We start from the raw sequence: 20,790 nt of genomic DNA, 5'->3' as shown, positions 1-20,790 counted from the left end.
CCCGTATAGGGTTAGCCGTTCTTCGGGACCATCCACTAGACTAGGAGTCTAGTCCGTTGGCACATACGCACCCAAACTCCATGTCGTAACTTGACGTAGGCCTCCGCCGCTTCGGGTCCAGATATAGGCCGGACAGCCGGTTTTAATCCAACTTGTTATATAGGCAGGCACTTCCTGCCGACCCCGCGCATCTGCCGCAATCCTACTACAATTCCGTCCTGTAGAGCTGAGCTGCGACGCACCAACCCGTGCCTATAGTTCTATACGTAAGATACCAAGTAACAGATCGCCATGGCTGTGCCATTTTGGGGTCCTCCGACCTCCTACCTCAAGTAAGTGTATCTGTCCCCCTTCACATATGGATCCCCCCCAAGTCCAGTCCCTTCTCCAATCTCCACACTCTGGCGCTCAGGCTATACCCAGTGCTGACTCTACAATTCTCGCTATAGCTTTTGTGAAGAGGTAAGGCAGTTCATTTCTTGCTCATCTATCTCATCACCAACGGCGACGTGGATGTTGCGACACGGTTCTGATCGATCTCTCAATGGGTAGGATTACGTCATTTCGCGATATGTCGGAGAATTCGTCAACACGTTCAGCAGCCTCACATTTGGTACGTCGAGTCCTCTTGGCCCCTTGGCTGGAGAAATTATCTTTCTGACGGTTGGTGTAGTCATCTATGGTATCTATGGGTTGGCAACGTCGTCGACGTTCCCCAGCGGACCGCGACTGGTGTCGTATCTTGGTCTCATGGGAGTGGGGATATGCTCTGGCGGCTACCACATGACGCTCAAGTACCATACACAAATGGGTACGTAGTCTCTCTCTCTCTCTCTCTCTCTCTCTCTCTCTCTCTTTATTCGGGACGAGAATATGAGAGAACCAGACCTGACCCGTGGTTTGGTTTCCTTTAGCCGACGAGTTGTCTATGCATCTGCTCACGACACCGCTCATATACCGCCTACTTACCTACAAGGCCACGCCTGAGCGCACGAAGGCTGTTGGCATCATCTTGTCCATTCTCTTCACCATCGTCATGGTGACCCACATGGTCATGGACGAGTTCATTCTCCATGCTACGGCCTTTGGCTTGAGTGTGTACATTATCGCGTCGCGCGGGCTCAGACTCTCTAAGCAAGTCCCTGATCCCTATTCAAGGGCGCTGGTCAGGAACGCATCCATCTTTGGTTGCCGTGGGTTCCCCTCACCAAGGCATAGTGCCTCCGCTCCCAAGCGCGCGGATACTGACGTTACTATTCACATAGTGTCCTTTGCAACAGGCTACGTGCTGTGGCTCATTGACGAATTTGCCTGCCAGTACCTGATCCAAGCGAGACGTACGATTGGCCTCCCCTTTGCCTTCCTCCTGGAGTTTCATGGATGGTAAGTCTGGCGCGAAGCACCGCCTGACTATCCCAGCTGACGCATTAATAAGGTGGCATGTTCTCACCGCCATCGGTGGCTACGCGGCCGTGGAGATTGTCAACATTCTCATGGCGGAGAATGCCTCGACAGATTCCATAGATGCTTTGGCGTGGCCTGTGCCTCAGATGACGAGGCTGATGACTGATCGCAGAGCGAGCGTCGGAAAAGCAGCGTAGGCAGTACAAGTAGAACAAACGGCAAGTTTCAAGACAGGGGGACAGGGTACAAAATCAGGCAGAAGATTGGACCCGAAAGCATGCGGCGTTCGAAGAATTTAGGGTCTGTGGCTTAGAATTAGACATTGGTTAGAACATGGTGAGGACCATTCTTCGAGATTAGAACATCAACTGAATATACAACTGTGGGAGAATATCTTTTAAGATTCGAAAGCAACAGTCTTAAAGGTCTTCAGTTGTCACAAGAGCTTGATGAACAGAGTGCTAAAGCACATCTCTACCTTCACGGACTCGGGCCTTTAAGACCTTCAACCCTCCCAGTCCGCTTCACGGCAGAACAGAATGATGATTGGCACAACTATGCGCTTAACAGGAATGAAGCCTTATTTACTTACAGGTGAGAGCTCAGTCACTCGGCCCAAAAAAATGGTTTCTTTCTGCTCCACCGCCTACCCCCTATTTGCACCTCAACATTCCCTCTCCCCGAGTATTACCTCTGCCTCTTTGCAATTCACAAGTCCACAACCCACCCATGCAACACCTCCGCCTCTCATACTCCTTTTGGCAATCACCTGGTGCATTCAGACAGTTGCACAGCAACATTGGCCACCATGCCACCACCAAAACCGCGCAAGGCGGAAGATGCATGCTCCACCAACAAGCACAGCATCAAAGCGCGTCAGCGTACATCAAGCCTGCCAGCGGAAAAACGTGAACACGAGCGCCGCAAAAAGGCCATGATGACCCAGATACGGCGCAAGCAGACCCAGCTTGAGAAGAATACAGTGGGCTGGTAGACCATGGACGAGGCCGCCCGGACAGCTTTGCGGGCTCGGTCCGACGCAGCTGTCGAGGCGGAGCAGTACGTCCCGATTACCCATGGGAGCTAATTATTCTGACGAGTATACAGTCGCGCACAGAGAAAGCATCCTGACCAAGCCACGAGTCACGAGCAGAGACTGCGCACATCTGTAGTGAGCTTGCTCGACGTGATGCAAGAGTATGAAGAGGACAGCGACGGTTGGGACACTGAGGATCTGGCGGATGATTCTGACGATCCAGGTTGGCAGGAGATTGAGGTCGTCCTTTCCGAGACGCCGCCTCCATCTCATTCCATCGTCAAGGAGGAGCCCGAGTTGGAGTCTCAGCCTGGATCCTTGTTGTAGACGATGCCGTCCTACAACCAGGGGCGGATTCCGCGGACGCCGTCTAGTCGGGCATCCGGTCCAAGCAATACCATCAGCAACACGGCAGTAACAAGGGAGACAGGTTTTGGTACTCGAGGCGGAGTCCCCAGCGATGACCCGGTTACTATGGTTGAGCTTCGGCCACCTTTTGTCACAACACGACTCCGATCTCGACGTGCGTACACACAGATGCAGGGCGTCCAATACCATATGCATGACGGACTGACATCTCATAGCCGCCACACGTCGAGTCATTAAGAAGAAGCCCGCCCTGCTGATCAACAAGGAGCCATTCGCGCGACTTGTTCAGGAGATCACACAGGATATTGCCGCCGAGGTCAGCTTCCAACGCTCCGCCTTGCTCACGTTGCAAGAGATCGTTGAGTTGAACCTGGTGCAAATGTTCACCCTAGGTAGGTTTGGCGAACTTACCAGGATCCATCTCGGACGAGCTAACGTTCTGCAGCGTCGCACAGAAATGCTAAATAGGCAGGGCGTGTGAACTCCTTGATGCTGGTCAACTCGTTGCAAATACCGTCTGGGGAAAGGGTGTCGGCTGACGGCACAGCCTAGTCACGTCGACGTTACGGGGTACATGGCTCTCACTGTGTTTACCGCAAGAATTAGGAGCTCAATATCAACTGGGGTCGTGCATTCATACCATTCATCCTATAGATCTCCAAATGGCATCGGGAGCCGCTACTACCAAGAGTCCAGCCTCCTATGATCCGAGGCCCACTCGGCCAGATACGACAATGCTCATTCCCCAGGCCCTCCATTTCTGCAGATCGTTGTGGGTATCTCTACATCATCTTCAGCGTCTGCTGAGCCTGTCGCTTTTCTTCCTTGTTCTGCTAGGGAACGCTCAGTGCATGGTTCGGAATTGCCAACTCCGCGCTTGTGTGTCCTCTCACTCGCTCACGCCTCGTTGCTGGGGTAGGTGACCTGCGACAGCGGGACAAACTCCTCCTTGATGGCGCGCATGTTGACGAAGCGCGTCATGAGGTTGCTGGACCCGGCCTTGTCGTCGGTACCGCTAGCACGGGCACCGCCAAATGGCTGCTGGCCGACGACGGCGCCGGTGCTCTTGCAGTTGACGTAGAAGTTGCCAGCGGCGTTGCGGAGCTTCTCCTCGGCGAGACGGATGATGTCGCGGTCCTTGGCGAACACGGCGCCGGTGAGACCGTACTCCGAGGTCGAGTCGACGAGCTCCATGGCCTTCTCGAAGCCCTGCGGGGTGCTGTCGTCGTAGACGTAGGTGGTCAGGATGGGACCGAAGAACTCGGTGCTGAGGAACTTGTGGGCGGGGTTGGTGGTCTCGTACACGGTGGGCTTGACAAAGTAGCCCTTGGAGGAGTCGTAGCTTCCACCAGTCACGAGGGTGAGCTCCTTGTCATTCTTGGCCTCGTCAATGGCGCCAGACAGCTTCTTGAAGGACGCCTCGTGGATGACGGGGCCGAGGAAGTTGCTGTGGTCCGACGGCGCGCCCTGCGCCAGAGGCTCAATGTGGGCGACGAGCTTCTCTTTGAACTCGGGCCACTTGGACTTGGGCACGTACAGGCGCGAAGTGGCGCTGCACTTCTGGCCCTGGAACTCAAAGGCGCCGCGGACGGTGTTGATGACGGCATTGTCAATGTCGGCAGAGGGGTGGATGAGATGGAAGTTCTTGCCGCCCGTCTCACCGACGATGCGGGGGTACGAGCGGTAGCGGCCCTCGGCGACACCCTGCCCAATGGCACCGTACAGCTTGCGGAACACGGCCGTGCTGCCGGTGTAGTGGAGGGCAGCAAACTCCTTGTGGCCGAGGGCGACCTTGGTGATCTCCTCGGGGTTGCCGGGGACGAACTGGATCACGTCCTTGGGCAGGCCAGCCTCGAGCAGGATCTGGTACACCAGCCAGTTGGATGCGATGGCGTAGTCGCTGGGCTTCCAGACGACGACGTTGCCCATGAGGGCAGGGGCGCCAGGCAGGTTACCGGCAATGGCGGTGAAGTTGAAAGGGCTGACGGCGTACACGAAGCCCTCGAGGGCCCGGTACTCGAGCCTGTTCCAGACGCCCGAGGCGTTGTGCTGGGGCTGCTGGGCGTAGAGCTCCTCGGCGTAAGCGACGTTGAAGCGGAAGAAGTCGGCCAACTCGGCGGCGGCATCAATTTCGGCCTGCCAGGCGTTCTTGCCCTGGCCGAGCATGGTCGCCGCCATGATCTCGTAGCGGTACTTGGTCGACACGAGGTCGGCAGCCTTGAGGAAGACGGCCGCGCGGTCGGCAAAGGGCAGCGACTCCCAGGCGGGCTTGGCGGCGAGGGCGGCGTCGATGGCCTTGTTCACGTCGGCGTTGGTGGCCGTGTGGTAGGAAGCCACGGTCTCACCATGGTCAGACGGGTTGACCTGCTTCGAGAGGGAGGATGAGGTGACCTCCGATCCACCAACCACGACGGGCACGGTGTACGGCATGGACTTTTGGTACTTTTCGATGGCGGCGGTGAGACCAGAGCGCTGCTGGCTGCCCTTGGCGTAGATGTGCTGTGGTGTCAGGTTAGCTGCTGGTACTCCTCATTGTCTTGCCATCCTGCTCAGACTCACGTTGGGCTCGTTGGCGACCTGGGGCGTCTTGAAGGCGGCCAGCGAGGCGGTGGCCAGAGTACGCTGCTGCACCGAGCGGACGCTGGTGGCCGCCACCCTCTTAAAAGCCATGGACTGCATGATGAGAATCCTTTTGAGAAGATGTTGACCGTGTAGTCAGAACAACAAGGCTAAAGAGATTGAAGTCAAGTCAAGTCAAGTCAAAGGGAAGGGGAAAAAGAAGGCTGGAGGCAGAGGCGAACGAACTCGAGACGGCTTATCACGGCATGGATAAGAGAAGGTGGGGCAGCCTGGGGGAGCGAGTGACGTCTGCAGCGTGCCAGCCTGCACCTGCCCAGTGCCCTCCCCCAGACATCGGCCCGGGCACTGAAGATTGTCGGCAAGGTGTCCCGATGCGCGGTGATTGGTCAATTGCTTCCTTGCTTTGCTGGACCAGCCCAGCGCGATCGGAGCGGAGTGCTTGCCTCACGGGAGGACTGCACCTTCCGCAGGGACAAGACCGGTGAGCTTGCTCCGGTCACCGCGCTCTCCTTCTCATTGTCACCAAACGATATATGGGGCCATGATAACGCATCGGTGATCGCTCCACTCAGACTACAGTCGCATCATGATCGATATCGCCCTCTAACAAGGCCGTACACTGTGATAGCAATTCAAAGTTCCATATATAGCATTATCCATCATTATGCACTGAAAACTGACAAAAGAACAGTACCCTCTCTTCCTCAGCCGTCGCTTGGTATCTGGTATCTCATATAGTGCAAACAATTTCCTTCTCAGCAACAAGAACAAACAGTAGACTTTGTCAAGCCTCTCGCGTCTCCCACGGCACCTGCCTACGATCATGGCGGGTCTCTCTCCTCAAACGAGCGCAAAAGTCCACGTCTTGACTCGGCCTCGTCTACGCTGCCAACCCTTCCCTAGTGTGCTGCGCTGTGGACGGAGGAGCTAGCAGGAGCCGCGGACGCTGGCGTCGTGGGCTTCTGATACGCGAGCAGGGGAATGCTCAGGCCGTACCCCTCCGTCAGACCTTGACGGTTCGACGGGTCAATCTCAATGTTGATGCGCACGTCCAGGCTGCCATCGTTGCCGCGGCCATGGGTCTCGACAGAGGCCGCCTTGTGCTTGGTGCCGGAGCCGACCTCGCCTTGGTGCAGCACAGAGTGCCCGTCCTTGCCGATGAAGGACTGGGGCGCAGCCTCGCCGTTCGTCTCGCTTGCGCCGCCGTTGACATTGGTGGTCTCGCCATTCGCGCCGGCCAAGGGCTGGTTGTTGGGTGAGTTCTCGGTGATGGACGCAAAGTTGCGGCTGGGCATGGTGCAGTGGTTGGAGCCAGCCGTCTTGGTCGAGTCGCCCGGATCCTTGTTGAACAGGTCGAGGAGGGTCTCGTCCGTGTCGTGGTCCAGGTGGTGAATCTTGTTCCTCTTGGCCAGCAGGTTGGCGACAGCCTGGGGCGGGGGCTTGTTGACAATGGCCGACGACACGACATTGGCAATGTAGCGGTGGTCCTGCTCCACGGGGATCTTGAGCTTGGGGTTCGAGTAGAAGCGGCCCAGGGCAGCCAGGTGGACGTCGCCTCCGAGGATGGTGACGCGGCACGAGAACTCGGAACCGACCTCCTGCAGCCTGTGAATGAGCATGCTGCGTTCCGCCTTGTGTACCCTGGCGGTGTAGTGGTCGTCGAGATCGTCCAGCAGATCAAAGTTGCCGTCGAATTGGTTGAAGAGGGCGCCACCCAGGCCGAAGCGCTTGTGCATCAGCTTCATGGGCCCCGCGAGGGGGCTACGCAGCACGTTCTCGAGCCAAGTCAAACGCTGCGTTTCGTTAGTTGAACGTGCATCGTCACGGCAACGCGTGGTGGGGGCAGACGTACGGGGTATGCAATGGGAATGCCCAGCAGTACAATGAGATGCGTGATGGGCTTGTCCGAGGCGGCCGCGGCACGGAGCTCATCGTACACCCTCTTGAAGATGAGATCGTAGGTCTCGGGGTAGTTGATCTGGTGGCGCGTGCGCTCGACACGGGCATCGATACCCATGAGCGCCATACGGGCGCCAAGTCGGGTGAAGATGTTGAACGAATGCTCGGCGACATAGGGTCCAGGCTTTTTGCCCACAATGTACGACGGATCGCTCTTTGGCTCAGCGACAAAGGTGCCGACCATCTGATTGGGATCCGGTCCCTGTGTCGACTCCGTAAGAGCGGCAGTATCTGACCCCGTTAGCTGACGAGCTTTTCTCGGCGCATACAAAGCATACCTGTGGTGTACGTCGAGGCGGGCGGCGGCAGGTGGTGCTGGAAAAGCATGTAGTACTTGTGTGCGACACCTCCAATGCCTCGGAAGACGTCACAGCGCATAAAGTGATCTGTGTACGAGCCGAAGCCATCGATGATCTAGGAGGTCAGGGGGGCTTCCTGTCGGTAGTCTTTGGCCGTGGAGGGATGGTAACTTACGTCGTGATCGTCCCAAATGTTCACCTGGGCGATCTGTCCGTTGACCGAAGAGAATGGCTCCGTGTTGTACCAGCGGATGTAGTTCTTCAGATAGTAGTCGTCACACTCGGCGCGGAGCTTCTCCGGGAAAGGATAGTCTCTGCGCTTCTGGGGGTTCCCGATATTGGCCCATGGGTACAGGGGGCCGTCGACGCGGATGCCATCGTTGTAGATCTGGTCACCTCCACCGAGCATGACATGGTACGGCACAGCCTGGTGCTGGCGGATCACGTCGTTCCACAGGGCAGCGCCGCTCCAGGCGTCCTCGTCGGTGCCGACGCTGAACCCGTTGCAGGAGTGGAACATGATGCGCATCGACTCGTTCTCGGCAGGGATGAAGAAGTTGTTGGTACGCGGCTTGTGCTGGCTGTTGAAGCGCATCTCGGGCACCGAGTATTCGTACTGGACCTCGGTCGCTTCAATGGGCGCGTCGATATCAAAGGCCCAGAAGGTGTTGCGCGCGTCCGAGTAGAGACGCTGGGACTCGAAGCGCATGCCGCCATGCTCATGCTCGTCGCCAACCTCGCCGCCGCCATTGGCCTGTCCGTCCACTGCAGGGACTTGTCCGCCGGCAGCGCCTACTCGTCTCATCACGAGGGACGGCTTGAACAGGACCTCGGGACCGCCGCCCTTGATGACAATCAGGACGCTCCCGTACCACCGTCCGCGCTCCATGCGGCGGTAGTTCAGCAGAGGACCGCAGACAATCTCCTTGCCGTCGCTGGGCTCACCGCGACCGTCCTCGGCGTCTTGTTCGGGCTTTGCGCCATCCTTGGCATGCCCGGCAGCCTCGAGAACCGGCTTGTATCCGCCACCGGCTGTGACGGGGCGCTCGGCAGGCGGCTCGACGCGGGAGGACTTGTTGATAAAGTCAGCCAGCTCACTCGTGCGACCAGCGGCAGCGGACTCGCGCGCGTCGGCTGCTTGCTGAGCGTGCTGGGCGGCGTGTTTGGCAAAGGCGGAGGACTCCTGGTGACGCCACTTGCTCGCGGAGGCATGGGGGTTTTGCTCGCGTCCGTCGCTCGAGCCCGGAGCCTGGGCGCTTCTGGGTCGTTCTCGGTCTGCCATTGCGGAGGAGGAAGTCTAACGGACGACCAGAGGAAGATGAGAAGGGAAGCCAGAGACCAGACTTGGGGAGGAGGACCGGCAGAGGTGGGATGAGGTTGGGCTCCGCGTATCGAGGATTGATTAATTAATTACGTCGGAGAATGCAAGATCTCGGGGAGTGGGCAGCTTGCATTGTCCAGTCCTGGCGCGCCACGGGCTAATGTTAGGAGGGACCGTATTTCCTTGTTGTCGAGCTGCAGCTCTTGGTTGTACCAGTAACAGCTGGGCTGTGGGCTTGGCGTTGAGCAGGGATGGCAGATCGATCGTCGACGGCCGAGATGGTTGTCGTGCTACCGTATCTAGCGTAGTTGAAAGGGCAGTCGTTGCTAAGCTCACTAACGCGTTCCGTTGTGATCGTCGGTTGCTTCTCCTCAAGCTTACCTCTTTACCTTGGTGTACGGCAAAGTCCTGGTGTCATAGAACCGAAGCTTCTTATCTTAGCTGAGCCCCTAAGGGGTTCCAGACATACGTGCGTACTGTTAGAGTTCAGCCTTATAGTTAGTGGAGTTTGACCATAAACGTTATTCGAGTCCATGAGATCCGCATGATTCGGATGGGATTCGTCATTGCTGGACTCGGATAGTGAAATAGGCGTCGAGCTGTCTCGAACGCCGAGGGCCGGTTGGTGATGTAATAGGTCTCGATGCGTACAGCTGGGTGCATGCGCATTTGGCAATGCCGACAAGCCTTGGCCACTAGACAATTACCACGCCACTATTGTATTGATTATGGCAATTTCCTTGTCCACTTAGAGACCTCTCGCCTCTTCGTAGCCGTCTGAGTGAGCTACTTGGTCATTGCCTTCGGTTCTCAGCGTTCAACGTGAAGCTAGACGCAGAGCAGCGCATCGCGAATGACCTCATTTCTCTCGAGAGCCCCACCCGTTCCCGTGTTCGCGCACACGTACGAGATCCGGGCAACAGCATGAAAGCCGAGGCTACTGTACAAAGTGTAGATACTGATGTGAAGGCATGGTACTTGTGAAGATTCCATATGATTCAAAAGGCTTGGAAACAGCGGCATAGGTCGACGCGACGTATCATTATTACTACCCAGCCACAACCTCACCCACGTTTCTCAGGCTGAGATTGCTGCGGGCCAAACAAATGAGCACCATGCAAGCTTGACTCGCTCTTAATTACTCGCTGCTTCACTCAAAGAGACGCGTGCTTGGACCGTTTCGGTGGTATTTTTGTCAGCGAGTAGGTCGGCCAGCCAGGCGATTCACACATGACTTTGGACAGACAGGCAGTCTTGTTGACAATTGTACTTTTATTATTGTCAACAGTGACAACTCAAGCCAACTGCCAGATCCGTCAGTGCCACAGTGGACATGGAGGCTCGGCGTGCATTCGTGCGGGGCGCATATGTGGATGATTATGTCAGCAAATGGCCCCACCAACTCGACCAAGTCAAAATTTCTTCGCTGCAGAATGCCAGTCACAATCATCACCTCCCTCCTCACTCACTTCTCCCAGCCACAGCAGCACAATAGCGACTGATAGACAGCTCGCGTCCTGTCTGACGAGACCTGTCTCAATCTTCTCAATCCACATCCGCTCCAAGGTCGCTTCCGCCCTGGTCGGAATGCGCAGCTTCAACTCGGCAGCTGAAAAGGGGGCCATCGCATCACCGCGATCCCTGGAATGATTCAGCGTGCCCAGACACACCAAGCTGGTGGTGGTAAGTTGTGTGTTGATCGTAGACCAAACATTGTGAAAAACAAAAAACGGCATCAGTGTGTACAGCAATGGGCTTCTTCTCAGTGCCATTCTTGCTGAAGGATTTTTCTATCGTGCCAAAACCAATCGTTTCGCTCGCCCTCCTATTACCAAACACCTCGGCCTCGTTCCCACGGCTATTGGTGCATGAATCGAGGGTGACATGTCCTTCACTGAGACCTCATTGCTTGCTGGGAGATGATGATGTATGTTCGACATGTTCCGTCCCAGCCATGTTCATCGTCATGAGCAGTGTCACCCGAGCAGGCCCTACCGTACGGAGTAGTCTCGAGTCACAGGAGCTCGTATTTCCTGGGGATAGGCGCTTCCAAGACCGCGGCGGCAAGCGGGATCCAAGAGGGCAAAGATCGCATCCTCCTCCAGTGGACAAAAACAGTCCGAGAAAGGAGGATGGCCGGTGATCACTGATCTGCGGCCATGACAGCATCTTCCCTGCTTCCTTTGTCGGGGGTTGCGCTGATCTCAGGGGGGAGGACCTAGGCGGAAACATTCCCAACTTTACCACTCTGTTCCGCTTGCAAGGCGAGACTGGTATTATTTTAATGAGCCAGGACCCGATATGAACGAGACTTGCCACGGGATTGGCGTGGTGATTGGAACTGCGGGAAGACTTGCAACCCGAGACATGGCGCTGCATTTGCCAGCTCGTGGTGTGGTGGGTGCCCTGCATAATTACTGGGAACCTCGAGTTCAGTCCCCCGCGAACGGGATTCAGGAGTGCAGTTCAACAAGTGAGGTGCTGCTGCTTGGACTTCTTGAAAGCTGACGGACAGCTTGTGCTGTCCGGTTTGTTTCTGCCAACGCTGAGCGGGACAGAAGTGATGCTTGTCGTGATCCTCCCTACCCTACCAACGTGAAGGGGGGATTCGCTTGCTTGTTCTGTGCTCCATGCGATGTCGGGTCCTACTTGGCAGTAGAACGAGCGGCCAAGGTCCAAGAACGCCTCTGCCTTTCATTCAATGAAATTAGAAAGTACGGATATGAACATGAACAACATGAACAAAACTAGGACACAACGTCGTCGTCCTGTTCCAAACCCGTGCGGCAGCCGAATCATCGGACCAGGGGGCCCCTGAGGAGCAGCCTTGGCAGGCCGCCATCCTCCCGATCTCTCATGTCTGATGACAACTTTTTTCTCAGGGTCCACGCACACCGGCGACGACGGAGGTGGTGTTCCTGCGGTGCACTCGGCGGCAAGGACTGGAGGTTCTATGATGCCGACTTTTGGCCCCCTGAGAGGGGACGCCCAATCTTTTGTGAGAGAGCGCCCATCACAGCCTCGTTACGAGGGGAGATTGAGAGAGCAGCTGAGGAAGGCCACACTTACTCCGCCGAGCTGCGGACTGGGGCCACACGACGTCAACGCATAGCGCGCTCGCTCCTCAATCTCCGGAGGACCCGTCTCATTCTTTTTTGTCTTGCCATCACTTCAGTTAGCCCATGGACCGGGAATCGTTGGTTCAGATGTCTCATGGCAGTGAAGTGTCAAGACTGTCGCTGGAATTTGTGGCATCTCGATGACAATAAACGTATTGGACTGCCAGCTGGCGGTGGATGATGATGATCGACGCCTTCTCGCTGACTCCCTCATGGGATGCTAAATTAAATCCATACCTCACTTTACGCGAGACTCAGCCTCTTGTGCCCAACAGCAAGTGTCGCCATCGGACTTGGCGTGCGTTGTCGTTCGTGCTCGGGGGCATCATTAGCGGTGTAATTAGGCGCACTGGCTGCCACTCAGGCCGAACAGCGCGCAACGCTGGGGCGCTGGGTGCCTGGAGCTGGGGCAAGCCAGTGAAGCCAGTGAAGCCACAGCGCCCCGCCCGCAAGTTAGTGCCAGTGCAGTGAGTAGCTCGGTGGACCCTCGGCCACAATAAGTCAGACGTCGAGCATTTCTCGCATCCAGGTCCATGTCAATGGCAAATGGACTGGACCCTCCCTTCCCTTGACCGAACCTCAAACAAACCTCCAGTCGGTCGCTCTCATAATTATTGTGAGCCTGTTTTCCAACCTCTTGTTCCTCATTTCGCATCTGCGCTTTTGTATCTTGATCGCATGTCCAGCACATCTTTGCTTTCCCTATCTTACCTTACCTTACCTCGCCTTGCCCTTCACTCTGCCGGCCAGAGATCAGCCCATCCATAGCCATGGTTGAGTAGACGAGACGCCCATCCTCCCACTCGACCAAGCGTCGTTTGACTGCCCCCCTCTGCTTCTGCTTCTTCTTCCTTTCTAGCAGGCCGATGCGATGAGCGGCTCTACGGTATTCATGGCGCCGGCCATCGAGTCCTCCTCCAACGGCCTCCCCAGATCTCATTCGACGCCTGAGCTCATGTCCATGTCCGACTTCTCTTTCGATTCCTCCCGCCAAAGTCAGCGAGCGACGGAACAAGCAGACGACCGACCCTACGAAGTGCCCAACTTCGACAACGATTTCAAGCTCGACACATCATTCTTCCTCAGCGACGCCTCCAGGCCCGCAGGCCAACCTGGTGCTGCAGCATGGCGTCCTGCCACGCCCAGAAGCCAGCCGGCCGACAGCGATTCCCAGACTGCACAACCATCCGCCCTCCGACGCTCTCGAGCAGGCTCACTGATGGAGAGGCCGCGCTCTTGGTTTCCCACAACGTCAAAAGCTCCTGTAAAAGAGCCTGTTGACATTGAGCCGCAGCAGCGACCCGTCACATCCGTGGGCGAGGAGGGGGTGAATGAGAAGCGCTTCAGCTCCGTCTCGGGCAAGACCGCGGCCGTCCAGGATAGCCTCGTCAACTTTGCAAAGAGGTCCTGGCTGTCATCCTCGCCTTCGCCCTCGCCAAAGCGTCGGCCAAACACGGCCAAGGACAAGCAAGACGAAGATGTGGAGGACGTTCCCCAACTGGTGGCCCGCCCCCCATCTGAGACAGCAGCAGAGACACGGCCTCACCTGGCCAAGAACCGCCGATCTGAGCCAATCCGACCATCCAAGGCGCTCAACCGGGCGAGCTCCTACTTTAGCAAGATAAAGTCGAAGCCGAAAGTGTTCAACGCCATCGCCGAGCTCGACAACAGCTGTGCCTCGTCTGCCAGCAGTTTAGGACCCGGTGCCTCGATGACTACGGATGATCGACTATCTCAAGCCCCTACCGTGACCGACGACTCGTCCGCCGAAATGCCGCCGCTGCCCAAGCCCGATCGCGATCCCCTCTGGTCGTCGTTCAAGAACCTGGAGGTGGAGTTTAAGGGATTCACTGCAAAGTCGACGCCGCAGCGTATTGCCCAGTTGCAGACGCTCGTCTTGCCCTTTCTCCGCGGCACGATGGGTCATGCATCCAACAAGGAGCTTTCCCCGGAAGATATCGATCGACGCGCGGTCATCCTGGACAAGTGGTGGAATGGACTTCTCGGTCTGATGGACGGCGTAGGTATGGGGGCGGTGCCAGGAGTCGACCGGCCCGTTGTGTTCGACACCTTGACCACGATCATGGCACGTCCCGAATGGAGGCAAACCACACCGTACTTCCTGCCCCTGGCCGACCGAGCCGCTTGGGAGCGTCAGAGGTCAAAACGAAGTGCCGGAACGACAGAGGCTACTGATTCCGATCACTCTGCTGCTTTCTTGGTTGAATCGGCGGAACACAATGTGAGGACCATGTTCATCACCAACCTTGCCAGGCAGATGGCCTTTGTGGTGGAGAAGATGGCCGCGAGGCACTCGCCACAGGTTCTGGTGACCTTTGCCGGTGCGACTTGCGCCTACGCCCTCTTCTTCGTGCCTGGTGTAGCAGATATCTTGGTACGTCTTTGGAACATGGGCCCCGAGCTCATCAGGCGGGCGGCGGATGCAATGGGATTGCCGAGGCGCTACAAGGGCGAAGGCGGCGACACGGTGGCCATGTTCCCTCCCCAGCTGGCTTCCCTCAGCTGGACATCGCCAAAATCCATGTGGAACACACTCAAGCGCATCCCGAACATGCCAATGGTGATTTCACGAGTTCAGTGGATGGGGCCCTGGGTATTGAGGTGGAAGGGTCATCAGACTGATCTGTTGTTCGTCTTTTACAAGGAATTCCACGCCTTGACGGACGACTTTTTGCCATCCGAATTGCCACTCGTCGAGAAGGCGCGCGCTCCTGGATATGTCTTGGTACACGCCAAGCTACTGTCCATTATTGACGACACGATTCATCGTCAGGCAGCTATGGACTCGGGCTTGCATGCGATGGATCCCATGCCCGGCGCCGATGCTTCGGCCATGGCCATGCCACTACCGCCTGCCAACCTCATGAAGGGCATGAGTGAGAATAATGTGATCATCCTGCTCAAGGATGTCATGTCGAATGCCCTGCCGGGCTTTGCTGGCGCGCGGCATACTTTTGCAGAGACATGCGCTGCCATCATCAAGGCGGCTGTGATGAAGACGTCGCAGTTTGACACCGCAGCTTGCTTCACCATGTGCGACTTTTTGGAAGAAGCCCTGACTATATACGACGACTACGAGGACCCCATGTCCGGCAGCGAGTCCTACATTGACTGGCCGTTCTGGATGGACGTGTTCAAGAGGGCCATGCGGTCTATGAACACCATGTCCGAGGTGCGCGTCATGTCCTTCATCTACACAATTTGGCCGATCATCGTCAAAGACCAGGCCCGCAAAGCTTCACTCTGCCTGGACTGGCTTCTGACGGAGGAGGTGTTTGATACTTTCTTCAACCACTGGTGCCCCATGGTGCGTTCGTACTACCACCGCTTGCTGTGTTGGCGGATCTGTCGGTGTGTCGGGGACGCCGACGCGGTAGACACGTGAGTTTTGTTCTTCCTTTTGAATCTGATCATCACCTAACAACCGCCAGAAACATTTACACCGTCGTCTCGGCACGCTTAAAAACCGCCTGGTCCCATTACCTGCACCTAAAACAGAGTGCCGAGGAAGCTGGACGATGCGCACCCTCCACAGCGCCGACCGTACCGACACCGGGAAAGAAGTTTATGATCATCCGCCAGGAAGTCAGCCAGCCGCAGCCGGGCCTGTTTGTCAACTTTGACTCCTTCTCCAAGGTCTCGGGCCTCGACGTCGTCAGTGCCGACGAGATTGGCGAGGGCGCGGCCCCGAAACCCGAGGCGAAGAAGAAGGGGTCTATCCTCGGCAAGATCATGTCCCTGGCGGGATCGAATCCATCAAAGGGTCACGACCGCAAGTCGTCGTGGGACGAGGAGTTTATCAACGCGCGGCGGGAGACGGCCGAGGCGCGCCACGCGAATGCGCCCTCGAAGATTTCCACATCCATCGGATCGAGCGATTCGGACTCTTCATGTTCGTCGCCCATTTACGAAGAACAAAAATATGTCTTCAAGTTCTTCTTGGCCTGGCACCAGCCCAGCATGCCCCCGCGCGACCGCGTCCTCACTCGACCTCGCCTGCCTGCTCCGGCCCAGGCTGTTGTCAGCTTACGAGCGTTGGCTGGTGGAACAGACAAGGTCGATAATCGGCCGGATTCCCTTGTCAAAGAGGCCATGGCGCACAAAGACGACGAAGACTCTGGCCCGCCTGAGGCAGCTGCCACGGAGGCGGCTGAGGTGTCCGTGGACGAAGCCCAGGAGCTGGTTGCCGAACCGATCACAGAGCCAGTGAAGCCGGCAGGCTTATACGTCAACAACGCCGTGTACACCGGCCGAGCCCTCGCGGAGTGGGGCCAGGTGATATGGGAATGCAACAACTTTGCCGACCGCCGCCGGGACGAGGGCGTCCCAGGGATAGCGCAGGTCGAGGTGCCTCTGCTGGGTGTGGAGAGCTTCCGCAAGCCGGGCTGCTAGAGGCCACGCGGCACGTGGTGAGCAGCGAGCCTAGCCTGCCTTTGCATGTTACTTGGATACTGCTCATGGACTGCTTGAGTGATACCCGGACGCAAGTCCACATTGGTTTTTATAGTTTGCCGTGGCCTCGACGAAGATGTTGGAAAGCGGACACATCTGTGCTTCTTCAGCGTGGTACATTCCACGATCCATTTTACGGTAATGTACGAGAGGAGATGGGATATTTAAAGGTGCATGCCTACAACATCTGAACTAGAGAATTCACATTTTTTCTGTCTCTCACATTGCCATCATCTCCTGGTACTGGCCCACCATGACGGCCAGCGCCTCGACTCTGTCCTTGACCTCCTCCCTGTACAGTTCACTCCTGTCAGCATAGTACCCCCTGTACTGTGGCTTGCCATCGGAAATGGCCACAAAGGACGCCTTCTCTGCCGTGTAGATGTGTGCGTCAGGTGTGATGTCGCTGGCTCGCTCCAAGAGGCCGACACGCACGTACGCGAGATAGCGTCCAGCGTCCGCATAGTGGGTGTATATCGTCGTGCCACAGGTCGGGCATCCAACCAGGGTTGTCCCCACGCCAGACGGACTCGGAACACAGGTCTTCTTCAAGGCCATGGCTTCTTGCGGCTGCTGGTCTGCGCCGGTGACCTTGGCAAAGGGCTCGCGGTATCCTGGTGGTGTTGTCGGAGGGGCGTGCTGTACTTGCAGAGCAGACGTCTCAACAATGGCGTTGAGGGCGAGGATACCCCCCGTCTGTTGTTGGCATGTCTGGCAGTAGCAGGCGTGGACGAGGAGAGGGGCGAGGTGGATGGTGAAGGTTGTCTGGTGGCAGGGACAGGCGCCAGCCATGGGGAAGAGGTCGTCTCTCTGCGAGTAGTGCGCCATTGGGGGCGGGACTTTTGGTTCAAAATGGGGCTACTTGAGGAAGAGCAGATGAGGATTCCAGGGAAGAGAAAACAGGACAATTTATAGCCCTGGGCCTGGGTGGGAAAGGGGCTGACTGACTCTGGCGTGTCTATGTGAGAGCGAGAGCGGGGTTTTTGGTGTGTGATCTGGATGAGCCAATGGAAAGGGGAGAGGAGGCCAAATTGGGAAGGCAATGGTACAGCGAGCTTCACCAACATCTACGACAAAACCCGCTTCGTGCAGTCAACACGCGGGCATCAGTGATAGGAGGCATAGTTACATTGTATTGTAACACTAGCATTGCTGCCGATGAAGGGCTATTGCTGGATGGAAACTGATAGTCTGTGTACGGTGTGGTGTGGTCCCAGGGGGCAGGTTTCAGGCAGTGACGTGAAGCATCTGTTATCTGGATTCTGATTTGTCTTTCTGTGCATGGAAATAGCGCTTATGTGCCCTTGCTACTCTCCGTTCCGATCAAACAGAGGTGATTATAGCGAGAGCGCTGAGAACAGCTAGCCGTACAGGGACTTTACCATCCACAGAAGCTCTATCCAAATCTGTGGCGACGCAGATAGCATTCTGTATCCAGATTAGCCTTGCCCTTGGTTATGAACCTGTGGTCTGACTCATCTTCGTCTTTTGCATACAAGAACATCCAACAGAAGCTGCTGCGCCCTCGACTTACACGCACGAAAGGACATGAAGCTAAGCCGTTTTGGGCCACCTGAACTGTGGGGCAAGCTTACGTCGTCGGCACTGGTGGCTGCAATCCATTCACTACATAAACTCGAGCATCTTCCACCCCTCTCACCATCTATCGTCACTCACTCGAGCATAAGTGACCGTTGCCTCGTGCTGACAGGCACCAGCACGGCTCATCGAGTTCTCAGAATGTGAGAGAACCCGACAAATCGACCAGACATCATGCCGAACACGGGCAAGCCGAGCAAGGACTGCCACTTGTGCCGCAAACGCCGCGTCAAGGTGTGACCCTCCTCCAATCTCTCCTGTTGCGACGCAGGCGACTGACAACATCCCAAAGTGCGATCTCGCCAGACCGCAATGCCAGCGGTGCATCAAATACGGCGCAGAGTGTCCTGGGTACCGGGACCAGCAAGATCTCCTGTTCCGTGACGCCAACCCGGCCAATACCAAGAAGCGTAATAAGCGCACACCGCAACTCCTGACGGGCCAGACGGATACGTTGACCCCGTCTGCATCTAGCCACGCCTCATCCAGCAGCTTCTCTTCGCCATCCACCGTGAATCTGGATGCGGACCTCGACCCCAACCTCATGGCAACTGTACCGACTGACCTCGTACCTCTCGCTGGCGGCGACGATGCCTTTGGTACCTTTCAGGTCCAAATGCCCATGGCCCGAGCCATTAGTGAGCACTGGACCAACCACTCCATTCCCATCTTGCTCAATGTCTATTCGACTTTGGGATTTCTGAGAAGAATGCTTAGTTGCTACCCGACAGAAGGCCCTCTCGTCTGGGCTGCGCACCTGTTCACAAGAACATATGTGATCAACCTCCGCTTCCCCACGGCCATCCACAACGAAACTATGGACGAGAACAGGCGGGAGTTGGGGGCCTACATGGGCAAGACGATCAGTGCTGTCGCCCAAGCCCTGAACCAGCCTGATGGCGTTTTCCGTGACGACGTCCTCGCGACCGTCTGGATCCTGGCCAACTACGAGATCCTCATCGGATCTCTGGGTCGCGATCCGTTCCAGAGTAACTGGCATACCCACCTCCATGGACTCTACAGCATCATGAAAAGCCGGGGAATCGAAAACTTACGGTCAGACTGCAGCCGGGCGGCTTTCTGGACTGGCTTCAACCTTGTGGTATGACCATGCGTCTGTCTGCCCCTCATGCCAACGTCGCTGACAATCACAGCAAGTCGGATGCCTGATCAGTACCAAAAGCTCACCCCCCGAGTCACAAGCCTGGCTGGAATCTATTGACCACGTCATATCCGAGGACGAACGGCTTGCTCTCATAGCGTCCGTGCTCATGGTCAAAGTCGCCACGATACAGTCCCGCATGTTTGCGTTGGTGGAAGCCGATGACAAGGAGGCTGCGGCGCGCGAATATGTCTCCCTCATGGGCGAGCTAACGGCGGCCGAGCATGAAGCCAACGTCGGCATGGCTATGCCTGAAATAGAAGCCACAGTCGACGTTCTCGGCCCCTATTGGCGAAACATGTACTGCGCCACCCTGGTCAAGGGATATCACATTGCGCAGCAGCTCGTCAACCTGGTGACCCATCACCCATTGTGCCCCATTCCTTTGGCTCGACTGGAGACAGAGAGGACCTACTGCCTCGAGCGCGTGAGGAGCTCGGCGCAGGAGATTGTCGACTTTGCGTCCGAGCACCTCCCCCGCGACGTCCGAAGCCAGGACCACTCGCCCAAGACCTTGTTCGAGGCCCTGCGGCTCGTCTGGCCCCTGACGGCCGTCTACATCACCCAGTCGACTACGCCAGAGCAGGCGGCCTCGGCGGGGCGGTTGCTCTTGTATGTGGGCAGGGAGCTCGGCATCAGACAGGCCCTGGAGATTTATCCAGATTCAGAGCCAGAACAGGCAGTGTCTCAACATGGAAGTGTTGCACGATGGGATTTGTGAGAGGGGCACGCGGCAATGGCTATATTGCTTAGCTGCTATGTTGCCGTAATGGAATATGGGAGACCACTATGCTCTAGCGATGGAACCCCGCCCAAACACCGAGCCAGATGCCTCTCGCCGATCTGACCACGGCGCCCATGAAAGAGGCGACTCCCGGGATGGGCGCTGTTCTCGAACCACTGCTATCTGCGTCTGGCCGCTCAAGCCCCGTCGTAGTACTGGCTGGTTCCTCTGTCTGTGTTTCGGTCTCGGTCACTGTGAGGGTGGACAGAACTACTGAGTACGAGCACTCTGAGGGAAAGGCATCCCATGGCTCGTGGACAGTCCTGGTCACTGTTCTCTGGCGGCCAGGGCTACACATGTCAACCGCCATTCAGCGTGCAGACTGGAGACTTACTCTTCGGTCCAGATCAACTCTCCAGATGTGACTGCCGTCAGGGTTAATGAGCCGCTGGTTTTCTCTTCATCATCGCATTCCCATATATCCGTGTTACAGAGCGTTGAGGGCCTCTCTGGACCGAACGTCGCATACGTGTGTTGGTGCCCGATCTCAGGGGGCAGCACAGGCTCGTTGAGGACCCGCACGATGGCGGATGGCAGAGCGGGTGGGCTGAACGCAGTGCAGCTCATGATTGTTTGATCTCTGACGTCTGTCTGAAAGTGGGAGAAGCTGGTCTTCACAAGTTCAGGGCGTGGCATGAGAGGGAGAGAGATGAAGAGGGTTGCTGGAGTTCGACGAATCTCTATC

The 20,790-nt window shown here is 56.9% G+C and overlaps 7 protein-coding genes across 7 annotated transcripts; 4 read left to right on the top strand and 3 right to left on the bottom strand.

Annotated features, from left to right (window-relative positions):
- Nucleotides 1-309: 309 nt before the first annotated feature.
- On the top strand, nt 310-1,815 carry F5Z01DRAFT_644272 (ceramidase). Its single transcript, XM_046262765.1, has 6 exons — nt 310-332; nt 450-462; nt 553-811; nt 915-1,193; nt 1,266-1,383; nt 1,436-1,815. The coding sequence occupies exons 3-6, from the start codon at nt 751-753 to the stop codon at nt 1,599-1,601; spliced, it is 624 nt and encodes a 207-aa protein (XP_046121757.1). The 5' UTR covers nt 310-332; nt 450-462; nt 553-750; the 3' UTR covers nt 1,602-1,815.
- A 1,099-nt stretch (nt 1,816-2,914) lies between these two features.
- F5Z01DRAFT_733367 (uncharacterized protein) lies at nt 2,915-3,697 on the top strand (the record flags this gene model as incomplete). The annotated part of the gene is made up of 3 exons (XM_046266739.1): nt 2,915-2,963; nt 3,025-3,201; nt 3,255-3,697. 3 exons carry the CDS (start codon nt 2,915-2,917, stop codon nt 3,275-3,277), a joined length of 249 nt encoding a protein of 82 aa, XP_046121756.1. The 3' UTR covers nt 3,278-3,697.
- A 9-nt stretch (nt 3,698-3,706) lies between these two features.
- On the bottom strand, nt 3,707-5,488 carry F5Z01DRAFT_679236 (delta 1-pyrroline-5-carboxylate dehydrogenase; the record flags this gene model as incomplete). The annotated part of the gene is made up of 2 exons (XM_046265504.1): nt 3,707-5,308; nt 5,369-5,488. The coding sequence occupies 2 exons, from the start codon at nt 5,486-5,488 to the stop codon at nt 3,707-3,709; spliced, it is 1,722 nt and encodes a 573-aa protein (XP_046121755.1).
- Nucleotides 5,489-6,207: 719 nt separating this feature from the next.
- Nucleotides 6,208-9,028, bottom strand: F5Z01DRAFT_304816 (putative transcription factor btf3). Its single transcript, XM_046258899.1, has 4 exons — nt 7,823-9,028; nt 7,627-7,762; nt 7,242-7,579; nt 6,208-7,182 (listed from the first exon to the last, which is right to left on the bottom strand). Exons 1-4 carry the CDS (start codon nt 8,927-8,929, stop codon nt 6,289-6,291), a joined length of 2,475 nt encoding a protein of 824 aa, XP_046121754.1. The 5' UTR covers nt 8,930-9,028; the 3' UTR covers nt 6,208-6,288.
- A 3,574-nt stretch (nt 9,029-12,602) lies between these two features.
- On the top strand, nt 12,603-16,500 carry F5Z01DRAFT_692703 (uncharacterized protein; the record flags this gene model as incomplete). The annotated part of the gene is made up of 2 exons (XM_046266195.1): nt 12,603-15,489; nt 15,540-16,500. The coding sequence occupies exons 1-2, from the start codon at nt 12,959-12,961 to the stop codon at nt 16,498-16,500; spliced, it is 3,492 nt and encodes a 1,163-aa protein (XP_046121753.1). The 5' UTR covers nt 12,603-12,958.
- A 279-nt stretch (nt 16,501-16,779) lies between these two features.
- F5Z01DRAFT_670489 (Mss4-like protein) lies at nt 16,780-17,388 on the bottom strand (the record flags this gene model as incomplete). The annotated part of the gene is made up of 1 exon (XM_046264568.1): nt 16,780-17,388. The coding sequence occupies one exon, from the start codon at nt 17,386-17,388 to the stop codon at nt 16,780-16,782; it is 609 nt and encodes a 202-aa protein (XP_046121752.1).
- Nucleotides 17,389-18,119: 731 nt separating this feature from the next.
- Nucleotides 18,120-20,079, top strand: F5Z01DRAFT_303366 (uncharacterized protein). The gene is made up of 3 exons (XM_046258894.1): nt 18,120-18,393; nt 18,452-19,261; nt 19,314-20,079. The coding sequence occupies exons 1-3, from the start codon at nt 18,334-18,336 to the stop codon at nt 20,040-20,042; spliced, it is 1,599 nt and encodes a 532-aa protein (XP_046121751.1). The 5' UTR covers nt 18,120-18,333; the 3' UTR covers nt 20,043-20,079.
- Nucleotides 20,080-20,790: the final 711 nt, after the last annotated feature.

Source organism: Emericellopsis atlantica, assembly GCF_019669845.1.
Source record: "Emericellopsis atlantica unplaced genomic scaffold F5Z01scaffold_3, whole genome shotgun sequence".
Classification (NCBI taxonomy): Eukaryota; Fungi; Ascomycota; class Sordariomycetes; order Hypocreales; family Bionectriaceae; genus Emericellopsis; species Emericellopsis atlantica.
Note: the sequence above shows the minus strand (reverse complement) of the source record. Positions and strands in the feature narration are given on the sequence as shown.